The 23,345-nt window shown below is 37.2% G+C and overlaps 1 protein-coding gene across 3 annotated transcripts in view; it reads left to right on the forward strand.

Annotated features, from left to right (window-relative positions):
* RNASET2 (ribonuclease T2) overlaps positions 1 to 23,345 on the forward strand; it is a 45,512-nt gene that overhangs the window by 15,702 nt on the left and 6,465 nt on the right. For all 3 annotated transcript variants that reach the window (XM_020970404.2, XM_020970403.2, XM_020970402.2), the window contains exons 5-8: positions 4,461 to 4,518; positions 6,671 to 6,741; positions 14,929 to 15,042; positions 20,438 to 20,483. In XM_020970404.2, the coding sequence (XP_020826063.1) occupies positions 4,461 to 4,518; positions 6,671 to 6,741; positions 14,929 to 15,042; positions 20,438 to 20,483 (289 nt within the window). The remainder of the gene's footprint in view (positions 1 to 4,460; positions 4,519 to 6,670; positions 6,742 to 14,928; positions 15,043 to 20,437; positions 20,484 to 23,345) is intronic.

The following is a 23,345-nucleotide window of genomic DNA, read 5'->3' on the forward strand; positions in this document are numbered from 1 at the left end:
CCTCACTGCCCTTTTGATCTTTTTTTTTTTTTTTTTACAATTTTGAGTTCCAAATTCTCTCCCATCCTACCTTCCTTCTTCTATCATTGAGAAGGCAAGCAATTTGATAAAGGTTTTAACATGGACATTCATGCAAAACATATTTCCACATTAGTTATGTGAAAGAAAAAAAAACCCAAGAAAAATAAAGTAAAAAAAAAAATCCAGTGTGTGTCAATCTTTATTTGGATTCCATCAGTTCTTTCCCTGAAGTTGGTTAGCATTTTTCATTATAGGTCCTTCAGAATTGTCTTAGATCTTAATATTGCCAGGAATAGCTAAGTTATTCATAGTGGATCATTGTACAATATTTCTGTTACTGTGTGCAATGTTTTCCTGGTTCTACTCACTTCCCTTCTCATGAGTTCATGTAAGTCTTTCCAGGTTTTTCTGAAAGCATCCCATACTCATCATTTCTTATAGCACAATAGTATTCCATCAAAATCATATGTCTCAACTTGTCAGCCATTCTCCAGTTTTATGGGTGTATTATTTTTAGATAGTTCCATCTTTTCTTGCTTATTGGTACCATTTATAATTTTGTTAGTGGAATTTCATTCTTGAGAACCTTCTATCTATCTTGAATCATGTTTCCTCTTGGTAATAATGGTAGCCTACATTATGGAGCACATTGTAGTTGTAAAGTGCTTTGTACCCATGGTCTCACATGATCTTTATAGAAACTCTTTGAAGTAGGAACTGTTAATGTTATAACTCACATTTTACAGAAGAGGAAACAGAAGTTACTAGAGGTCAAGCCTGGTAAGTTGAGGAAGTGGAACTTGCAACCAAATCTTCAAACTGAACTCAAGTTCAGTTATTTTTCTACTGTAATATCACCTCCTTTTGTCTGCTCAGGCCCTGAGTTTATAGCAATTTTCTTTTATGGATTTGTTGCAACTTATTTTTCTGTATTCTAGGGTACATATCTGACCAGCCTCACCCTCCTCTGTTTATCATAAACAGTAAGATGACAATCAGTTTTTCTCAAGTTACCCTTTCACTTCCCCTTTATCAACTAGTTCCTTCATTTCATTCACAATTATTTCTGAAGGAGCAGATCTCTTTTTTATTTCCTTTGCCTTCTGAGAAGTGAAAATGTAAGCATGCCAAGTCAGGAATTTATCAGATACCCTGTTTTTGGTGAAATGAGAATTCCACCAGATGTCTAAGTTGTTATCTTCAATCTCTACTGCAGTTTGACTCTCAGTTTTGTAATCTGCATCAGAGACATCACCCTTTTCCTCCATCTGGCAGGGTGATTTCTAGTATACTCTTACAAATATTTCACTTGTTTCTCCTATCTTTTGTCTTTCCCTACATGTTCTTTCCCTTGTTTCCTTTCTTAGGATCAATGGATTCTACACAGGGTTATATCATCTTGATATATCTTCTTTTCTGTGTTCTTTTATCACCCTTTTAATATAATATTTCTTTTGAATAAAGGCTATCATTGTCCTGTTAGAGATGTGAACTCTATCCCTATGATGTGATAGTAGGATTTCTCTCCTTGCCTTCAAGTGCCAAAATTCGTATTATTTGTTACTCATACCATCACACACTGCTATCCATGCAGCTCAGTCATGTAATTGAGAGGGACTCTAGAGGTAAGATCATGGAATCTGGACCTGGATTTTTTTTGTGTGTGTCACGGACATTATTTTGTATCGTGGCAGACAGAGGAAGCCAAGGATGCCTTCTCAGAGTAATGTTTTTAAATGTAGAAAATAATATACCTATGTTAACAAAGGAAACCAAAGGATATTACAGATAAAGTTATCATATTATTATAAATTAATATACTATATTATTATTAATATATAATTATATAATTATAGAAATATAATTATTAATATATAATGATAGTATTGTTTTTCCCCTAAGTTCATGGAACCTCAAATCAATCCATGGACTCTAGGGGTCCACATACCCCCAGGTTAAGAAGCCCTGATCTAATTAATAAGGCATTTTGTTGTAGGGAAAACTTGTGAGACTCAGGAAAACTGAATTGTGCTCCTGGCTGGATTTGTGACTTTAGACAAGTTGTTTAACCATTTTGGGCTTCAATTTCCCCATCTATTAAATAGGGAGGCTAGTTTCCATAACTTCAGCTTTTTTTAAAATTTTGGTTTTTAAAATTTTTTTTAAATGGTTCTTTTGTATTTATTTTATTTAAATATTTTAAGACTTCTATTTTGTTTTTACCCAATTACGTATAAACATCATTTTAACATGATTTAAAAATAATTTTGACTGCCAAATTTTCTCCCTTCCTACCTGCCCCCTCCCTGAAACAGTAAGCAATCTGATATAGGTTATATATGTGCAGTCATGCAAAACATTTTCACATTAGTCATGTTGTGAAAGATGACACAGACCTAAAGGGGGAAAAAAACACACACAAAAAAGTAAAAAATAATGTGCTTTGATTTGTATTCAGACTCCATAAGTTCTTTCTTTGGAGGTAGATAACATTTTTCATCATGAGTCATTTGGAATTGTCTTGAACCATTGTATTACTGAGAATAGCTAAATCATTTACAGTTGATCATCGTACAGTATTGTTGTTAACTCTGTACAGTGTTCTCCTGGTTTTGCTAATTTCACTTTGCATCAGTTCATGTAAGTCTTTACAAGTTTTTCTGAAATCACCTTACTCGTCATTTCTTATAGCCCAATAGTATTCCATTAGAATCAACACAACTTGCTCAGCCATTTCCCAGTTGATAGGCATCCCCTCAATTTCCAATTCTTTGCCACCACAAAATGAGCTTCTATAAATATTTTTGTACAAACAAGTCCTTTTACTTTTTTTTAAAATTTCTTTGGGATATAGACCTAGTAGTGGTATTGCTGGATCAAAGGGTATGCATAGCATAACTTCTAATTTTCTACATGCAGTACTCTGTGATTATAACTCTACTAATAATTATAGCTTTAACTATAAAGTTGCAATAAAACATACACCTTATTAGAATTTTACCTACTAGGGCAAAAGTAGTACTTCGGCTGGTGAATGAGCAAGTGATAAACGATCCCATTTTTGTGTTGTTCAGTCATTTTCAGTCTTGTCTGACTCTTCGTAACCCTGTTTGGGGTTTTCTTGGCAAAAATACTGGAGTGGTTTGCCATTTCCTTCTTCAGCTCAGTTTACAGATGTGGAAACTGAGGCAAACAGGATTAAGTGACTTGCTCAGGTTACACAGCTAGTAAGTGTCTGAGGCTAGATTTGAACTCAGGAAGATGAGTCTTCCTAACTCAAGTCCCAGCACTCTATCCACTATGGCACCTAGCTGCCCCTAAAATGTCACAAAAAATAGTAGTAGTAGTAGTAGTAGTAGTAGTAGTAGTAGTAGTAGTAGTAGTAGTAGTAGTAGTAGTAGTAGTAGTAGTAGTAGTAGTAGTAGTGGCAGCAATAATAATAACAACAATAATTAAGGAGGCAGGGTGACCTAGTGAATAGAGAACTTGTCTTAGATTCAGGAACACTTAGGTTCAAATGTGCCTCTGATACATACTAGCTGGGTGACCCTGGACAAGTTATTTAGATTTTCTGGGCTCCAGATGACTCAACACCTTACATTAGTTGCAGAGCAGATACTGATCAGCATTGGTTTTATGTAGGAAATTATTTACCAGGTGACCTCTACACCAATGAAAGTGTAAATCTGGTTAAAAGTAATTATAACTGCAACATCCTTTATTTATTTAGCAGTTGAAGGTTGGCAAAGCATTTTACATGCATCATCTCCTTGCAGTGTCAAACCTCTTGTTGACAGCAAAGGGAACTGTAATCTTTTTCTTTGTCATCAAAACACTTTTTGACCAAGCTGACCTTTTTCAGCTTATGCGGGCCTTCTTGAAATGTTGTAGTTCCTGAAAAAATGTCAGCAGTAAACTAAGTACATAAGTAGAGAAGGAATGGGAATTGGTATAATCAGGAACTGTCACAGAACTGGAAGACTGGAAAGGGTTGAATATTGTAGGAAAAGGATTTTTTGGTATAGCTGGGTAGTGAATGAGGGAGGGCACAGTGTGATTGCCTGGCTCACTTCACTAGAACCTTTTTTCATTAATCCTCTTGCAGGATAAGACTCTCCAATGTTTTAATAAAACTTTTGCAATTTAAAAAAGAAACTCCAATTATGATTGTGTTAGTGGTTTTCTTGCTAAATTGAATTTGAGTGTTTGGTGTTAGATTGCTTCTGTGTGCAGCATTAATAATTACAAATAGATGCTATTTGACCGTTGTTCATTGGAAACTTTAATGTTAAGAGCGCCCTCTGCATGAGGCTACCTAATGAAAGAAGAGTTGATTGTAACTTTTCTAATATAATGTAGAAAAAAAGGGCAAACTATTAGCCATAGGTTCTGAGGAACGTTCCTTTCTATTTTTTATTTTTATTTTTTCTTGTTTCTAGGCCTGACAAAGCTGGAGAGTGTAACCGATCATGGCACTTTAATTTAGATGAGATCAAGGTATTGTTTTTTTTTGGTTTTATTTTTTCCCAAGGTATTGCTTTTTAATTTATCTAATGAAAGTCAGTGCTAAATTGTGGTCTGACTAGAATAGTCTTGTCTGTCTTATTAGTAGTGTTCTTGGAATTAAATTTTCTGAGTTTTAGTATCATGATATGCTTGCCATAATTAACCTTAAAGATTTTATGGAATACTTGTATTGATTAATTCCAAAGTAAATATGTAGGGGGAGAAAAGCCTTTCTTACTGCTAGCTATTGACCTATAGAAATCACTCAACATTTTTGGGCCCCAGTTTCCCCATCTGTCAAATGAGGGTAATGGCCTAATGCCCTTCTAACTTTATCTGTGGCATTATAACACTACGAAGATAATCACTCCTTTCTTGAGTTTCTTTATTGTTAAATGTGTTCATTTTAAGTACATTAGATTTGACTGATACATGCCTGTACATATTTATTGATTGCTTCTTGTTAATGTATTTTATTTCTGTAACTAGCTTGTATATCCCTTCAGGTTAGAAGGGATAGCTTCTATTTTTTTTTTTATCCTCTTCTCAACATACCTATACTCATTCATTCCTGCCATTGACGCTGGGGGAGTACGCTTCTCTGAAGAGCTAATCTAATGCAGTCGTTCTTAATCACTTTATTTCCAAAGCTCTTTCAGTGAGGGGAAGCGCCATAAACCATCTTATCAAAATTTTCCTGTTTGCCATGTAAAGATAATTAACATTCATGGGAAGAATGTCCTTACTTTTCATGATAAATGAGAAATATTAGAAGTAAATCCTTAATAAATTTCATACAAAAATAATAATTATAAGGAGAAAGAGGACCTTTGTTGGGGTGGCAAGAATGCAAGATTAAAGTCACCATCTCCACCATTGTGCATTCTTGAATCTCATTGAAGCATCAAGGTGACTTGTATGACCCTAAGTGTTAGCTGTTTGGGGAGATAGGAGATGAAAAAGCAATAAGGTGTCCGTGTTTATCTCCATCTTCAGAGACACTCAGTGGGAACTGTGGACTATGGTGGGAGAGGGCACACATAGCATACAACCTGGGATAGGGAAGATGTGGAAGGAATTCATCTGTCCTAGGATGGTGGTCCTTTCTGGGAGGGGCTAAGCAAACAAGATCTGGACAGCTGCTCTTCTGTGCATAGACCTAACAAGACAAGCTGAAAATGTGCCGATGAGCCCTGAAGAACGTTGGCTTGGCTCAGTTAATCTCATGCTGAAATATTGAACGTGCTTAAGTTTGGGGATTGCTTTCTCTTGACATGATGCTAGTATTGATATCTTTCTCTCAATTAAATAGTTTTAACATTTAGACAAAATCTGAGAGCAGTGTATCTTAAAGTCTACTCCAGTCAGTAAATCCACAAGCATTTGTTAGGTACCTATTATTTGCACCGCACTGGGAAATGTGAATATAAAGACAGTCCCTTCCCTGAAGTCTATATTCTGGAATGATAAAGTAGAAAGAATCCTGGCTGTCCAGTCAGAAGAACTGGGTTCAGATTTCACCTCTGCTGTTTACTACTTATATGATGCTGGGCAAGTCACTCCAACTCCCCAGGCCTCGACTTCCTTTTCTTTAAAAGGAAGAGGTTGAACTGGATGGCTTTTGATGGCCTTTCCGTCTCGAAATCTGTGCCCCTATTTATGCTAAATGGATTATGTGTTGTAGAAAAAATGGTGGACTTTGAGTCATGTGTAGCCAGACTTTGTCTTCCATTATTACTATGAAGTTTGGGGTGTAGAAAAGGACAACTCTTCCATCCTCACATACCAACCCAAACCTTAGTTCTTTACTCATGTTTCCTTGGTATGAAATCTAAAAGCACTAGCTTGAACTTTTGTTTTTCATTTGATGCCCAGAAGTTGGTCATCATTTCTTCTTGCAGCTGTGGTTACTGGTTGTGGATATTAACAGAACTAAATTGGGAAGTAGCATTTTGAAATCCAGCTTTTGGTTACTACTTCAATTTAGCATTCAGAGAACTCTTCCTAGATACTAATCACAAAACCTTTTGTATTCCTTAATGGAAGTAGCTTAGATATATTAAGGTACCCATTTACCAAATTTCCCTTCTTGATTTTATGTCACTCAAATATGCGTGGATTTCTCTCTCCTTTAATTGAACAGGATCTTTTGCCTGACATGAGGCATTTCTGGCCTGATGTAATCCATCCATCTCCTAATCGAAGCCAATTCTGGTGAGTCCAAGTACTGTTAAGAACTCTTCTTGCTTTTTAGAAAACAAGTTAGTACTAATGTTATAAGTAAGGTGTTAAATAATTTTTTTTTGTGAGAAGCATAAATAGAAGATTCCATCTACTTCCAAAGCTGAAAACTTTGAAAAACACACTGTATAGAAATTATTCTGTCACGTAACTCTTTGTGACTTTCTCCCATGTTAAAAAAAAATAGAGAAATGGAATTTCCTTTTTGTAATCTTTTTGTTTGACTTTCTGATATAGGATATGAATATGGAGGTAACATATATAATGTGGTTTGTGTGTGTGCATATGGTCTGGACCTATGATTACACCTGGGTAAGGAGCTAATGTGGAAACTCCCTCCTCCCAATGCAGGTTGCCACCTCATCTTGATCAATCAGGAAATATTTATTAAGTGTCTTCTGTGTACTAAGAATACAAAGACATAAATGTGACAGTCCCCTGCCCTCATGGAACTTGCATCTTATAGAAGACAAGTTGTAAACAGAGAAGTGTATCCAAAATATAGACTCTATAAATGGGAGGCAATTTGGGTGGTTAGATATTAGAAACTAGAATAATTAATTAGGAAGGGACTCAGATAGGAGGTAGTTTTTAAGGTGAGCATCAGAGGCGAGTATGGCGATTAAAATAATTTCAAGAGATGTAGTTTCTGGGAAATTTAGTCATTTTATTAATGAGGCCATCACGTTATTAATAAAAGGATGGTCATTTGGCCATCTCTCTTAGACCAAAGACAATCATGGCAGTGGACTCAGAGCTTATATGTGCTTTTGGAAGAAGAGTGGCAACTAACTCTGATGGGCTAACATAATGGGACGTGAGTTATATTAAAATGAGGGGCTGAGAGTGACCATGTCACCCTTAAGAGACAGAATTAAAGAGATAGAAAACTGTCTCTATCCTCAGACCACCCCCAGCGTTGGGCTATCCAGGCAAAAGGATCTGTCTCCATCCAAGCTTGATTGAATGGAATTCACCTGAGACTAGAGATTCCTTGTATGGTTGGGTCAGATAGAGGAGAAGTTTTAACTCTACCATCAGAGACTGAGGTTTTGGAAATAGAAAAGAAAGGGAGAACTCTCAATCTCCCCGAATCATTACTTATTAATCATTTCTCTCATGAGGAGGGAGACGATCTGTGGGCAAAGGCCCAGAGATGGGAACAAGATGTTGTGTGTGAGGAAGAGCAAGAAGTCCAGTTGGTCCGGACCTAAAAGTGCATCAAGGGAATTATGTAAAATAGGGTTGAAAAGATAGGTTGGAGACAAGCAGTGAAGAGTTTTTAATGACAGAGGAGTTTATATTTGATCCTATATATATTATGGAAGCTCTGAAGTTTATCATAGAGTGACTTGGTTTCTATGCTTTAAGAATATTGTTGGTAGCTAGATGAAGGATTGGTTGGAGAGGAGAAAGAAATGGAAAGCCAATTTAGAGGTCTTTATCACCTATCACCTTGACTATGGCTATAACAATTAGGAAGTTATTGAGACAGTCAGGTGGTAGGTGATAGTGGAGAGAAAGAGATGAATGCCAGGGATGTTGTGGAGGTAGAATTGATAATACCTGAAAACTGATTTTGATAGATGGGGTAACTGACAATGACAGAGTTGGCCGAAGTTCTCAGTGATTGAAGGACTCGCCCATGGTCAAATAGGGGTTAATGGTGGGACTCAAAACTGGGTCTTTCTGGCTCTGGGGGCAGCCTAGCTTTTATCCACTGTACCACGCTGTCTCTCACTACTGCATATTAGCATCATACATTAATTACATTATTTTTATTTCTTTCACTTAGATTTTGGTTTTGTAAAGTCATGGTTTAATAGTACAAAATATTTGAATGGCAACAAAAATTTGACTTCCTATTAGATAGGGAAAAGCTTATTCTGAAAGAGGATGTTGCTTTCTTGAGCTTCTCTTGGGAAAAAGGTAAAACAGGTTCATGAAAAATAAAGGCTCTCATATTTGAATAACTGAAAAAATGGTGGCTGAGCTTAGTATTTAAAATGAAAAAAATATTCAGCTTGTTTCAATTAAACCCCTTAATGTTCAGAAAAGGCTGAGTTTTGCTGAAAGTGAGAGAGGCCCTATGTTACAGTTAAATGAGTGTTTTGTTTTGGAGTCAGAGATGAGTGGGTTTGAAACTGGACTATTCCATTTGCTTCTTGTGTTACTTTCGACAAATCACATCACTTCTCTGGGCCTCAGTTTCCTCATATGAAAAATGAAGGTGGTTGAACTAGTTTGCCTTTAAGTTCCTTTCTAGTGCTACATCTTTGTTCCATGCCTTTGATATCTGTTAATTTGAAGATAACTTTAAAAATAATTGCTTTAATAAAATCATGGCAAATCTTTAATATCCATTAGATGTTAAGCCTAATATTCCCTTTGTTAAATTAGATTGGCTTAAGGCAAGATGCCTCTTTATTTCCCCATTCTAAGTTCTGTTTTTCATAATGCAGACAACAATGAAACCAGGTTGTTTTTTTTTTTCCCAAGATGAAGTCTCTGATCTTTCTCAGAGATGAGTTTAACCTGAAAGTATTTCTTTGGAGGGTTGTCAGGAAAAGCTTTGTGTTGGAAAGAAGTGGTGTGGAAGTCACTTTTACTTCAATGATGTTGTAAGGTTCAGGGGGAAAATTTTCCCCCCAACTATATATGATCCACTGAAATGGCTTTACAATGAGATGACCACGACTGTAGTTTGAAATTTTCCTTTATGTAGGATGAATTTTTTTTAAAAATCAGTTTTAATAACAGTTTAGAAATAGCTAATCTAGGTTATAGAACACAGCTAGGCTAGTTCTTTTGTTTAGCACAGCATCTGTCTTAGAATATGGAATGACAAGAGATAACAAGTATTATGCAATTCAGATTCTTAAAATCTAGCCAGTGCTCAGATTCTTAAGAATTTAGCCAAGAACTCAGATTCTTAAAATCTAGCCAATACCTCACAGATGTTCAGATTCCTTAAGAGGCTAGACAATGTGGTGGATCTTTAATAAACCTTGTCTGAAAACCAAAATAAAGCCAAAAAAAGCCCCCAATTGACATGAGATAGCACCAGGAAAAAGCATTTCATATTATATTTCAAACTATATTAAAGAACAAAGAAACTATGGTAACCAGTTCACTGTTAAAAATATGAACGCTGTAATGATTATACTTTTCAGTTCAGAGGCCAGTGAGATATTAACTGATGATAAATTAGCAATCAACCTATCAATAAACATATATGGAATGCCTACTGTGTTCCAAATACCATGGTAGGCCTTGTTATGTTTAATGAAAAATATGTAATGATTCAGTGTAAAGATTTCTAACAAGATCAAAATGACTTTTAATCTTCTAGGATTCAGTAGTAAGTTATAGTTTTCTTGTATGTTGTTTTTTGTATTGAGTGAAAAAAGTGAATCTGAAAATTAGTAATTCTGTCTCCCAAGTCTTATTATTTGGATTTCTTAGTGTTACTGGCAAGGGGCATAATTTTGTGGAAGCTAACTTGCAAAATTTTATTCTACTATGAAATATTTTCCTACTTAATTTCATTTGATTTTATTGAGAAAGAAAGATATCTTTTGTTCAAATTATGTCTTTATTTTTAAGGCTCTTTAGAAATGTATTAAAGAGTGGCAGTTCTTTAGCACAGGGACAGCTAATCAGGAAATTAATGTTTCTGTTTGGAAAGATTTTGTTTGGTTTTTTTTTTCATTTTCCACCTCAAGTGACAATGTTTATAAAATAAAAATAAGATTATGTAGAATATAATAATAATACAGTGACATTCAAAACAGGCAGAATGATTGGGCCCAAAGATTAATCTTTAATGGCTCAATTTCAGCTTGGCATTAGGTCTCTAGTGGAGTGCCTCAGCGGTCTGTGCTTGGACCTGTATGGTTTAACATTCTTATCAATGACTTAGATAAAGGCATTGGTGGCATTCTTATCAATGTTTTGTATAGCACTTGTTAGGAAGATAAGGTAATAAACCTGGATGATAAAGGTCAGTTCCAAAAAGACCTTGACGGACTAGAACATTGAGCCAATGCTAATAGTAAGCATTTATTAGGTACTTGCTGTGTGCTAGGTCCTGAACTACAACAATTAGTGTGTCCACCCTCCCCCTACTTGCCTCTGTTCTCCCACAGTGCCCAGCACAATGTTTGTATTTTGTGTACACATCTATTTACATATCTGTAAATAAGTTGTATCTCACCAGTAGAACATAAGGGCCACAAGGGCAGAGACTTTGGTATCTGTATCTCTAGTGCCTAGCGCTCAGGTCCATAATAAATGCTTATTGGTTGATTGATTGCCAAGATGGCTGGAACAATGGCTACCTTCCTTCATTGTGTCTCCAAGATTACTGGTAAGGGGAAGGGACATAACCATGTAAACAGATGAGTGAAAAAGTATTTATTAAATACTTATGATGTGCCAACCACTGGGTCTGAGGATGCAAATGAAAAGTGAACCAGTCTCTGCTCTTAAGAAGCTTCCATTCTAATAAGGGACATAACTCTTACAGGGGAGTGGTGTCTAGTAAGGGATGTTTTGGTTTGAAAAGTCACAGGAACGGTGAGTGGAGTCACCAGGAAGTACACTTCCCAGCAGCAATGACACTATTTTCTGGATTATAGTTTCAGAGCTGGAAAGCAGAAAAAAGGAAAATAGGGAAGGTTACCTACAGCAGCAGTCAAGGCTATAGTCAAGTGTAGCTAAAAATAGAGGGAATCGTGGGAGATATTCAGCACACCTGGGTTTGAACCTGGGCTCTGCCAGGTGGTACTCTTGTGACTTCGGCTAAGTCCACCAACTTCAGCTTCCTCATCAGTAATGTGAGAGGATTAAATTAAATGATCCTTAAGTCTCTTCGAGCTCTAAGTCTGTGAACTAGCTCTATGACCTTGGGTAAGTACGTTTAGTTCTTTGGCTTCCAGGTTCCTTGACTAGTAATAGCAGACATTTATATGGGTGCCTTACTTGTACTGTCTCCTTTGAGGCTCACAGCAACCCTGGGAAGTAAATATTGTAGTATTTACCCACTATCTAGCTAACCAGGTGCAGCTGTCCTGTCCCTTCTTTTTACCTGGACTGTGTTCTTGACTGCTGCTGAGAATAACCTTCAAATAAATATTGCCATTGCTGCTGGAAAGAGTGTTAATCTACTCCCTGGTGACTCCATTCACTATTTCTGTGACATTTTATCTATTATTATCCCTATTTTACAGATTAAGAAACTGAGGCTCAAGTGACTGGCCTTTTGGCCACACTGTTATGAGGTGGGCTTTCAAACATGTCCTTGATGACTTCAGTGACTGAAGATCCTTGTGAAAAAGATTTGTTTACAATTCTTGTGAAAAGGAAAGGGGTGGATTGGATGCTAAGGTCTTATCTATCGCCAACATCTTTTGATTCTGTAAGCTGCTATGGAAACTGTTTTATGTTATGCAATCTAGTCATGCATCTTTTCTTTTACCTGTCCTTCAAAGTGACATTTTCTCTTTAAGGTTAAAGAAATTTTAAAAACCAGTGGCAACCATAACAAGTTGGGTGCCTTTGGATTAGTTCCAACCTTGAATTCATTTTTATTTTAGACTTTTATTATAGTTACTTCATGATGTGAAGTTGAATAAACCCGAGGTGACAGTATCTGGTGTGTGTTCTGTTTATTTCAAGTGAGAATTTGTGCTGACTTGAAGCTTGCACAGAGCCAGACACATTTTGATTGTTGAACTGATTATATAAAACTGGTTTTGTTCCTATATATAATATTGTGTTTCTCCCACCTCCATTGGTGGAGACAATGTAGTCTCTCCCTATGGAATGGCATCTCCTTGATGTCAGGGACTGTTTCATCTTTGTTGTTATAGTCTTTCAAGTTTTCTCTTTTGTCAGTTTTATTCCATCATATTCATATACCACAATTAGTACAGTCATTCCCCAATTGATTGGCACTCACTTGGTTTCTAGTTCTTTTCTTTTTTCTTTTAATCCCCCCCTTCAGGTTCAGAAAGTTTGTTTTGATTATGATTATCTCTTTCCCAATATTGTCCTCCCTTTTAATATCCTCTTTATTCCTTTTCTGCGGCTGTTGTCTGTGCTGTATAACTTGGGATATGGAAGTATGGCTGTTCACAAGTATATAGATATACACGTATATAGACATGTATATACATATGCATATGTATATTTTATATGTACGCACATATATATATACTCTTTACTTCCTCTATCCTTTTTAAAAAATTTATTTTATTTTTAACTTGTGAAATAAAACAAGCATTTTTATAACATAGTAGAATAAAAAAAAGTGATGGCACACATGAAACTGCAAATCTATTATGTACAATTTGCTGTTCCTTTTAAATACATAATAAAATAATCATGTACATTTCTTCCCCCCATGCCCTAATCTATAAGAATATGAGTCATTCTTCTATCCTTTTTTAAGCCCTTTTTGCTGGAATATGTCAAAATCTTGTGAACTTAACACCAAATCATATAAAACAAGTGATTGTAGCAATAGGAGGAAACAGTAAAAGTTTTTAAAAATGTAAAAAGTTGCCAGATTAATTGTATGTCAATAAACTGAATTATTTTACATTGTCCCAAGAAATTCCTACACCCACTATGTTGATGATCAAGAGAAAGGGTTTAGAAAACGAAGACCAAGGCAAATTTGGGAAAGCACCTACATTTAGGGGGTGGGAAAGGGAAGAAGGAAAGTCAGATAGGCAGGAAGGAGAAGCAGGAGTGAGCAGCATCTTGGAACCAAAGAGAGAAATAATCAAGAAGGAAGAGACAGTCAGCAGTGACAGAGGCTACTGCAAGCTCTAGAAGAGTAAGGTCTAAGAAAGGATAATCAGATTTGCAATGAGGTCATTGGTAACCATGGAGGAAGTAGTTTCAGAAGAGTGATAGGGAGGAAAGTCATTTTGCAAGAGGTTGAGAAATGAGTGGGTGGTATAAGAGGTAGCATTAACAAGCGCAGAATCCTCCTTATTACTGTATGTAGCCAAGTAATTTTCAATCAACTGATTTCCTTATTCATTTGCATTCATTTATCCTTCCCGGGCATGAATATATAGAGGCAGCTGGGTGGTGCAGTATATAAAGTCCTAGACTTGAATTCAGGAAGACCTCAGATCAAATCCAGACTCAGATATTCAGTAGCTGTGTGACTCTGGACCAATCACTTAACCTCTATCTTGCCTCAGTTTCCTCATCTGTAAAATCAGTGCCTTTCTCCTGAGTTTTTTGTGAAAATCAAATGAGGTGATATTGTAAAAACAAAAACAAAACCCTAAGCACAATGCCTGGTAAATAGTAGGTGCTTAATAAATGCTTGTTAATTTTAACTTAATTCTTGGATGATCTGATAAACTTTTTTCTCTCCCCTCCTTATGGAACTAGATAAACTTAATACCCTATACCTTATGTGGCAGATCAAAGCTTATGATTTACATTGTTTAAATGAGTTTTCTTGAAGAAAAATTTTACTGTAAGTTTGAAGACAGTTTAGGGGATAGGTGGGTAGATTTTCTCTCTCTTCTTTTGAATTACTATTATTGTGTTTCTGAGCAATAAAAGCTATCTATGAGGAAGAGAGGCTGAGACTAAATAATTCCAAGGCATTTTTCTTAGGAATTAGTTATCTTATCTATTCATGCCTCATTGCTGAGAAATGACACGTCTATCCTTACTGTCTCTGTAAAATGCTCTGACTGTAAAATACTAGCTATCTGCATGAGAACACACGACTCACATCTCCTAGTGAATGTGTGGGTGTTTGAACAATGGCATTTTCATGTTTCTCACCCTTAGTCTATTGCAAATTGAGCAGGCTGTAATCGTAGAAATGAATTAGAACTGATTAGCAATTAAAGGAGGGAAGGAAATGGAGAGCATTCTATGGGAGGTGTCGAATGTTATCCCAGGTAGCCTATGCCTGTGTTTGAGGAGACTGCAGAATCGTACATGTTGTGAGTACTCTCATCTCTCTTGCTTTGCAGGAGAAATAACCTGTCTAAAGAGCAGTAGGATGAAATGGGTTTATTTTGTGGAAACAAATAGAGGTGTTTTCATCATGTATCTTTTCCAATTTTCTTTTCACACAGAGACTTTTTAATACTCTTAATTTTTCTTTGTTTCTTACAGGAAGCATGAGTGGGAGAAGCATGGAACGTGTGCAGCTCAGCTGGATGCTCTAAATTCTCAAAAAAAATACTTCGGTAAATGTCTGGAATTTTATAAGAATCTTGACCTCAACAGGTATGTCCTCTCTTCACTTTATACTTGTGTCGTTGCCTTTAATAACCACGATGGCTCTCCCTGAGGCCTAACTCTCTGTAATTGTATTGTCCCTTTTCATGTACTCTGTAGATCCAAAACAAGATGGCATTTCCTGTTCTTGTTGTGTATGACTCTCTCTAGCTGTATTGGGTTTGATTTGGAAGGCCTCTTAATCAAATGATGCCAAGAAATCAAGCCATACAAAGAGGGGTTTGAGTGCCTCTCCTCTCCTCCATTCAACAAGTATATTTTCAACCAGGTTGTCAGAATCTCTTTAGGCATTCATCTTTTGGTCTGTCTATTTTGCATTTCTGGGAAGTTTTGGTTTAAAGCGTTATCATTTTTTTTTTTGGCTATGCCGTGAGTGACACAGAATAGATACTGTTTATGGGCTTTTGACATCTAAACAAAAACTTCTGAGACAAATCCCACAGTCATGATTTGTAAGAAAAAGAAAGATAAAGAATCTACAATAAAAACACACAAAAAATTTGTGATGTTGAGGTACATTTTGCCCTTGGGGAAATAGTGAAAAAAGCACGTTGTCGTCCTGTGGAGTATTAAGAAACACATCCTATGTAGGGGCTCAGCAGCACGACATTTCTCCTTGTTTACGTGCTACAGGTTTACTAGGAGTCAAGTCATCTTCCATCTTTTCATCTCGAAAGCAACCAAGCTATATTAGTCAGTCCTTTGAAGGACACACATTTCAAAGCAGGAATCAGAGGATCATGAATAAAATATAAGATCCATAGTGCTTCTCTTGATCCTTGTATCTAACTTGCGATGCTACTTCCCAGTACTTTAGTTGCCTCCTTTAAAAACTGGCACCGCCGTATTTGAAACCCTACTTTGTATGATAAGAATAAGAAGTAATGTATGCAAAGTGACTTTAGCTTCCCAGAATAAAGACCCAATACAAACTGCCCTCATCCGATGAAATGGTTGCCTTCTAAAAGTCTTTATAAATTGGGCATTTGGAACTCCATTTTCCATTTTCCATTATTTCCATTTTCCGAAGGAAATAATGTTATTGGTAGTACTTAAGGTCTAAGTCCAGAAGAACTTCCAAGTGTAGCTGAATTCTAGTATTTATGTACTGTGAAACCTAAGCATCATTTATAACCTTGTTTCTCTGGGAAAATGTGTCCCACATTCCAACTTGGAATGCTAATAACACATCTGCTTTGTTGCCTCACCTCCCTTTGTTGCAGCCCCAAGAACAAGAAGGCATAGATCCTGCTCACCCAATCTCTCCCTCTTTTCTCCCCACCCTCCCTTCTTTCAGGAGAAGGAAGGTATTCTGCCTCAGTGTTTACGTCTGGATATTCATATTTGGGGAGTTGTGGTAATAAAGACAGTGCTACATTTTATTATAAATTCTGCCAAAATGCTGCATCTCCTAACCTCCCAAATCTAGTTATAATTACTTTAGTATGTAATATACTTATTTGAAAAACATCTCTACACTTTTCTGTGGATATTTAGTTAAATAATGCCAACCTGCCTGTCAGTCCAGTCAGTATTTATTGAGTAGCTACTGTGGGCAGTATCAGCAGCAAGATGGCACAGGTAAACTGGGTTCAGATGTGCCCTCCAACTTTCGTGTGACCCTGGGCAAGTCCCTTAAATTTTTTATGCCTCAGTTTCCTCAACTGTAAAATGGGATAATGGCACCTACCTCCCAGGGTTGTTGGAAGGATCAAATGAAATAATATTTGTCAAGATTGCCTGGCACATAATAGGAGCTTAATAAATGAGTGTTTCATTCCTTTTTCTCTCCCTCCCTCCTTTCTTTCATCTTTCCATCTCTCCCTTCCTTCTTCCTTCCTTCCTTCCTTCCTTTCTTCCTTCCTTCCTTTCTTCCTTCAAGGTAAAGTAGAAAGAGCTCTGGATTTGAAGTCAAAGGATTGAGGTTGGCATCCTAGCTTTGCTATTTATTATGTGTATAATCTTGGGGAAATTACTTAACCTCTCTAGGCCTCAGTATCTTCATTTTTTTTAAATGAAAGAGGTTGGAGTAGATGACCAGTGCCTTAATCTGTTATCCTGTATCAGATGGTATGAGAAAATAAAAATAAAATAGAGAATAGTTTCCTGCTCTCAGTAACCTTGTAAAATAATTGGAGTCCTATGATGTCAGCCTTATAAATTACCATTTATATAGTATGGATGGCAACTTATGTTTGGTATGGAATGCAAATTATAATTTTATTTATTTTTATTCTCCTGTGTATTTTTTGGAGGGAAGGGGAAGCCTAAAAACATCATTGTGGATTAAAGAGTTTTTTTAAAAGCTTTTATCCCAGGTTGTCTTTTATGGAACCACTCATCTACTGTAAAAGGCACCCTGCCCCTTTTATATTCTAGCAAGTATAGTCACCTCTATCAGTATGAATCCCAGCTGTTACATGGCTTTTGATTAAGTTTAAATAGAATATCCATCTGTATGAAATTGGATGAAATATTCATTTATGGATGCTTTTATCTGGCAAGGGATTGGAACACATGCTTAGGGATCTGATGTAAGTTTATTCATCATTTAAACAGATTTGAGCCACATAAGTTAAATATGGTTGATTAGCAAAAGATTACTTCATATTATTCTCATTTGTCAGGGAATTGCTGTGACTAACACAAGCTGTTTGAATTACAAATAGCCTAACAATGGCTAGTAAACCACAGTCTTCTCTCAAATATTTTTAAAACCATTTCACTATAATGAAAGCATTTATAATGAAAGGAACTAAGAACCCTGCATGCTTGTCTGGCCTAGAAATGAGGCCAAAACAGAAGGAGCAGGGGCTAAAAAGTCACTTGCATGCACTGTGTCCCTTGCAAATCTGAACAGCTAAGGACTGACCTGGTCAGTTGAACCAAGGTCGAGGAGAGATTATTTATTTTTACTCGATTTCATTGGAATCAAGAGGAGAGACCATCTTCTCCACCATTTACGTGCCCTCCTGCATCCAAAACTGAGGTAAAGACAGGCAGAGAACAGAGCAAGTGTTTGAGGGAGTGTCTGAGGGAGCCTCAGTTTACCCTAGATGAGGCAACATTCAGTGCTGACAGAAAGAACAGTGCGTTCTCCCACTGTCCTAGTTTTAATACAGGGCCATTAGGGTAGCCAAGCAGAACTGTGTTTTTAGCTCTTAGGGAAGTGACCCTGTTATGAAATTACATATCTGAGAGTATAAGTATAAGTACAAGAGATGTAAAAACCTGGCTATAGTCTTCATGTTTTACAGACTCGATTATATATGGGTTAGGTGATCAGAGAAGCACCCTAATTTTGAGTCCATTGGATAATAGTATTATAGATTTAGATCTGGGAAGGATATATTCAATTGGCTATATAGGCCTATCTCCCCATTTCACAAATGAGGAAACCAAAGGTAAGGGAGATTAAGTGACCATCCCCTGATCACACAACTAATGAAAATCAGAGGCAGGATTTGAACCCAGCTTTTCCCAATTCCAAATGCAGATCTCTAACCATTATACCATTCAATTATAGCCTCTTTTACCGATGGGAAAAGAAAATCAGGCCCAGAGAAGGGAAGGGATTGGTCAAAGGGAACACAGCTAAGTGAGCTGCAGAGCCAAGGTTCAAACCCAGGTCTTTAGACTCTACCTTCAGTATTCTTTCTACTCCCATACTATCCTGCTTGTTTCAGAATGATTTACTACCAGAAAGAATGGAGATACTGTGGAAAATAAAGCTGTCTGGGTAGGAGGAGATGGGCATACCTATTTATAATCTCAGCTACTGGAACACTTGAGGTTAGGAATTCTGAGCTGCAGTGGGAAGGGAGGGAGGATGGTGGAAGGAGGAAGGAGGGAAGGAAGAAAGGAAGGAAGGAAAGAAAGAAGGGAGGGGCGATAGAAGGAGGAAGGAAAAGAAAACATAGGTATTCATATTTGCCTTTTTGTAAAAAACTTCATATGACTACAAATATATGTGTGTGTGTATATATGTGTATATATATATATATGTGTGTGTGTGTGTGTATATATATATATACACACACACACACATATATATATATTCTTGTGTAGTTTTCTTTCGATAAACTTTTTTTTAAAGGCATTCAGGGTTAAATGACTTGCCCAGAGTCACGCAGCTAGTAAGTGTCTAAGACCGGATTTGAACTCAGGTCTTGCTCACCTCAGGGTTGGTGTTTTGTCTGTTGCACCATCTAGCTGTCCCAATATTTGATAACCTTTATTGATTGTTGGGGGACTATTTCCTTAAGTATCTTTTACACTAAGGGAGTCAGACATACATACAGGGTGAACTAAGTGGGAAAAGCATCACAGACAGTGTCAAATGAGTGGCACAGATAGTAAGAATTCACGGGGGGAGGTTGTAGAGGGATCCCTCTAGGCTGGAATAGTCAGGGAAGGGCTTCATGGAAAATGTGCAAATTACTTTCTTTGGGATGATGAGAATCAATGAAATAGTCTATGGCTGACTACCTCCATGGTCCAGAGAAGAAATTAATTATATGGTATTTTAATAAGATTTCTTAGAATGAGTTAAAACCTGCTGCTTTGGAAGATATTTGAAGACGGAAGGTACTTCAACCATTGACCAAATAAAGTTGTCTTAAATCTTAAGACCTAAATAATTTCTTCTATACTTTTAAATTTCTTGTTTCGTAAAGTGATTTAAAAAAAAAAGTAATCCCATGCACCACTGGGCGGTGCAGTGGATAGAACTCCAGGCCTGGTTCAAATCTGGCATTAGATGGTAGCTGACCGACCCTGGGTAAGTCACTTAGCCTGTTAGCCTCAGTTTCCTCATCTGTCAAATTAGCTAGAGAAGGAAATGGCAAACCACTCCGGTTTCTTTGCCAAGAAAACCTCAAATGGGGTCATGAAGAATCAGATACTACTGAAACGACTTACCAGCAACAATCCCATTAAGAGCATTTATTTGTGTAGTACTGAGTCAACAAACATTTATTAAGGGCCTACTGCATGCCAAACACTGTGCTAAGCACTAGGGATGCAAAGAAAGGAAAAAAAAAGTCCCTGCCCTTGAAGAGCTTGCTGTCTAGCTGAGTACTAGATCTGGAGTCAGGCTGTAGACGTGTATCAGAGCTCAACGACTTGCTACTTTGGTGACCAGGGAAAACCCATTTTATGTCTCTGGGCCTCAGTTTCCTTAGTTGTAAAATGTCTTGGATTAGATTATCTCTACTATATCTATCTATTATATTTTCTAGCCCTAATTCTTGAGATCTGTTTTAGACTTTCTTATTTGTACGTCTTGCCGATAATATTTTGAGTAAATAAAAGAAAAGAAAATATATCTGAATTCTAAAGATGTGTCGTGCCATTGCTTTTTTGTTTTTGTTTTTAATTTTAGTATGCTCCTGAAGTTGGGGATAGAGCCATCTGTCTCATACTACCAGGTGAGTTTCTTACTTTTAAGCCTCATATAATGCCGAGTAAGAAGACCAACAGCCCTGAAAACCATCTCAGCCTTAACCAAGTAAGAATTGTGTTTTCTGAGCTGTTCTACTCAAACCATCTTTGATCTCCTCTTATGTTTACATGCAAATTTTCATTTTTAGTGTTTCTTTTCCAGTGGATGCTGAATACAAAATCAAGACTGTTTAAATGATTCAGTGATTACAAACATTTAACTCCTAGGGTTTCACTGGCTTAAATGGAAAGACTCTGACAGTTACTTAGCCTTGTGAAATGAGTCAGCTCTTTTGGCTTTGTTTCTAGTGGTTGCCTTCCAATTTATAACTACATTCCACTCCAGTACAATCCAGCAAGTAATTAGCAAGTGCCTTCCATGTGCAAGACATCGTGCTAGGTGCTGGGGATGCAGAATGGAAAACTGTCCTTCTTACTTTCTACTGGAGTGATTCCAGTTGACATTCTCAGTGCCAGTGGAAAACAAAAGAAGTGCAGTAGTCCTTTAAATAATTCTCTCTGGGTATAGCTGATTGTGATCTTTACAAGGCTTTCCATGTTGATCTGTACTTGTGTCCAGAACCTGTGACCTGGAGATATCATTGTCATCATCATAGCAGCTAACATTTCTATAAGGCTTATTATGTGCTTGGCACTGTGCAAAGCACCTTAGAATGATAATCTCACTTGATCCTCATAACAACCCCGGAAGGTAGATCCTATTATTATTCCCATTTTACAGATGTGGAAATAAGTAACAAATCTTGAAAGAGTTAATACCAAGCAGTTAATTGATAAGCATTTTTTAAACACCTATGTACTAGGCACTGAGAGAGATGGTGGGAATAGAAAGACAAAAATGGAAATCCATTCCATCAAATAATTTACATATGTAAAAATAAGTATATGTAAAATAAGCGCAAGGCAGTTTTGAGAGAGACAGTAAGAGCTAGAGGTGGGAGAGAAGAAAACCAGGAAAGGCCTCGTAGAGGAAATGTTATTTGAGCTGAGCTTTGAAGATAACTTCATTCTAAGAGGCAGAAGTAAGGTAGGAGTACATTTCAAGGAAGAGAGGTAACATGTACAAAAAACTAGAGGCAAGAGATCAATTGGGGGGTGAGTATGTGGGGGCATGGGTTTGGAACAGCCAGAAGGCCATTTTATCTGAATAGGCAAGTGAATGAAGGGGAATGATATGTACATACTAAGGCTGGAAAAGTAAGATGGAGCTGAGTGGTGAAGGACTTTACAATTCAGACAGAGCAGTTTGTACTAGATCCTAAAGGTAATAGGCAGCCAGGTAGCTTCCTGACCAAGATAGCGACATGATCAGATGTGTGCTATAGTATGATCACATTGGCAGATAGGTGGAAGATCAGTTAGAAAGAAGAGATAGTTCAATCAGGGAACCCAATTAGGAGGCCAGGGCAGTAGTCTAGGAGAGAGGTGATGTGGGCCTGACCTAGTGTGGGGGTTGTTTGAGTAGAGAGAAGGGGTTGAATTGACAAGACTTGAGGATTGATTGGATATGTGGGATCAGGCATCATAGGACCGTAGCTGTAGAGGTAGAAAAGAACCTAAAAGTCATTTAGTCCAGCCCTCATATTTTATAGATGAGGAAACAGGGCCCAGGAATTTTAAGTGATTTGATCAAGGTGGTATAGGGAGTAAGTAGCAAAGAGGGGATTTGAAGATCTAAGAAGTATGTATGTGTGTGTATGATAGCAAACTGAAAACAACACAAGTTAACAGAGGGATGTGGCAGCCCAAAAAAATTATTTTAGGCTGCATTAAGAGAGAGGCATGGTATCTGAAATGAAGGAAGTAATGATGCTGTTTTACTCTGCTCTGGTCAGGCCACATGTAGAGTACTATGTTAAGATTTGAGCACCCGAATTTAGGATTGGTTGGGAGAACTAGGGGTGTTTAGCCAGGAGAAGATTTCGGGACCACTTCAAATATTCAAATATTTGAAAAAACTTATCATACTGAAAAGGGATTAGATTTATTGTTTGGTCCTTGAGGATAAAACTAGAACCAAATCTGCTGATAGGTTGATTCTGGCTTGATATGAGGAAAAACTCCCTAGTAGCTAGATTTAATGGGCTGCATCAAGTATAGTAGCTTCTCATTCACTCTGAGTTGTCCCTCAGAGGCTGGATGAGCACTTATATTGGTTATAGTTATTGTGATGATAATGTTGCAGAGGGGATGCTTGTTCATGTGTGTACTGGACTAGCTGGACTCTGACGTCGTTGCCGTCTTTGAGATGCTTTAACTCTGGAGCGAGGAGGTTAGGATGCAAAAAAGATGAGAGGAAGGAAAGTCAGCTTGTGGGAATGAGAGAGGCTTCACAGTTGTAGGGAGAGGGGAAAAGGAAGTGATGAAAACAGAATTAGCAGCAACAATTTGTGTCAAAGCAGCAAGATAGGCTTGAGAAAAGAGAGTGGGAAGCTCTCAACTTGTGAGACTTATATGTGAAGATAGGTCCCTAATAAATTCATCCTGGATCAGTTATGGTTGAGGATGGAAATACTTCTGCTTCTAGAATCCCTTTAATTTCTTTGCCTTCCTCTTCCCTGATCCTAACCGGGCAGCTTGGTGGCACAGTAGATAGAGTACTTGGTCTCAGGAAGACCTGAGGTCAAAACTAGCTGCAGACACTTACTAGCTGTGTGACCTTGGGCAAGTCGCTTAACCTCTGCCTCAGTTTCATCATCTATAAAACAGGCATATTAACAGCACCAACCTCCCAGAATAGTTGTGAGGATCGATTGAAATAACATTTGAATTGAATGTTTCGCATAGTGCCCACTATATAAATCCTAGTTTTTGCTCTTGTTAGAAGT

The sequence above is a fragment of the Phascolarctos cinereus genome, unplaced genomic scaffold (genome assembly GCF_003287225.1).
Source record: "Phascolarctos cinereus isolate Bilbo 61053 unplaced genomic scaffold, phaCin_HiC Scaffold_5;HRSCAF=322, whole genome shotgun sequence".
NCBI lineage: Eukaryota > Metazoa > Chordata > Mammalia > Diprotodontia > Phascolarctidae > Phascolarctos > Phascolarctos cinereus.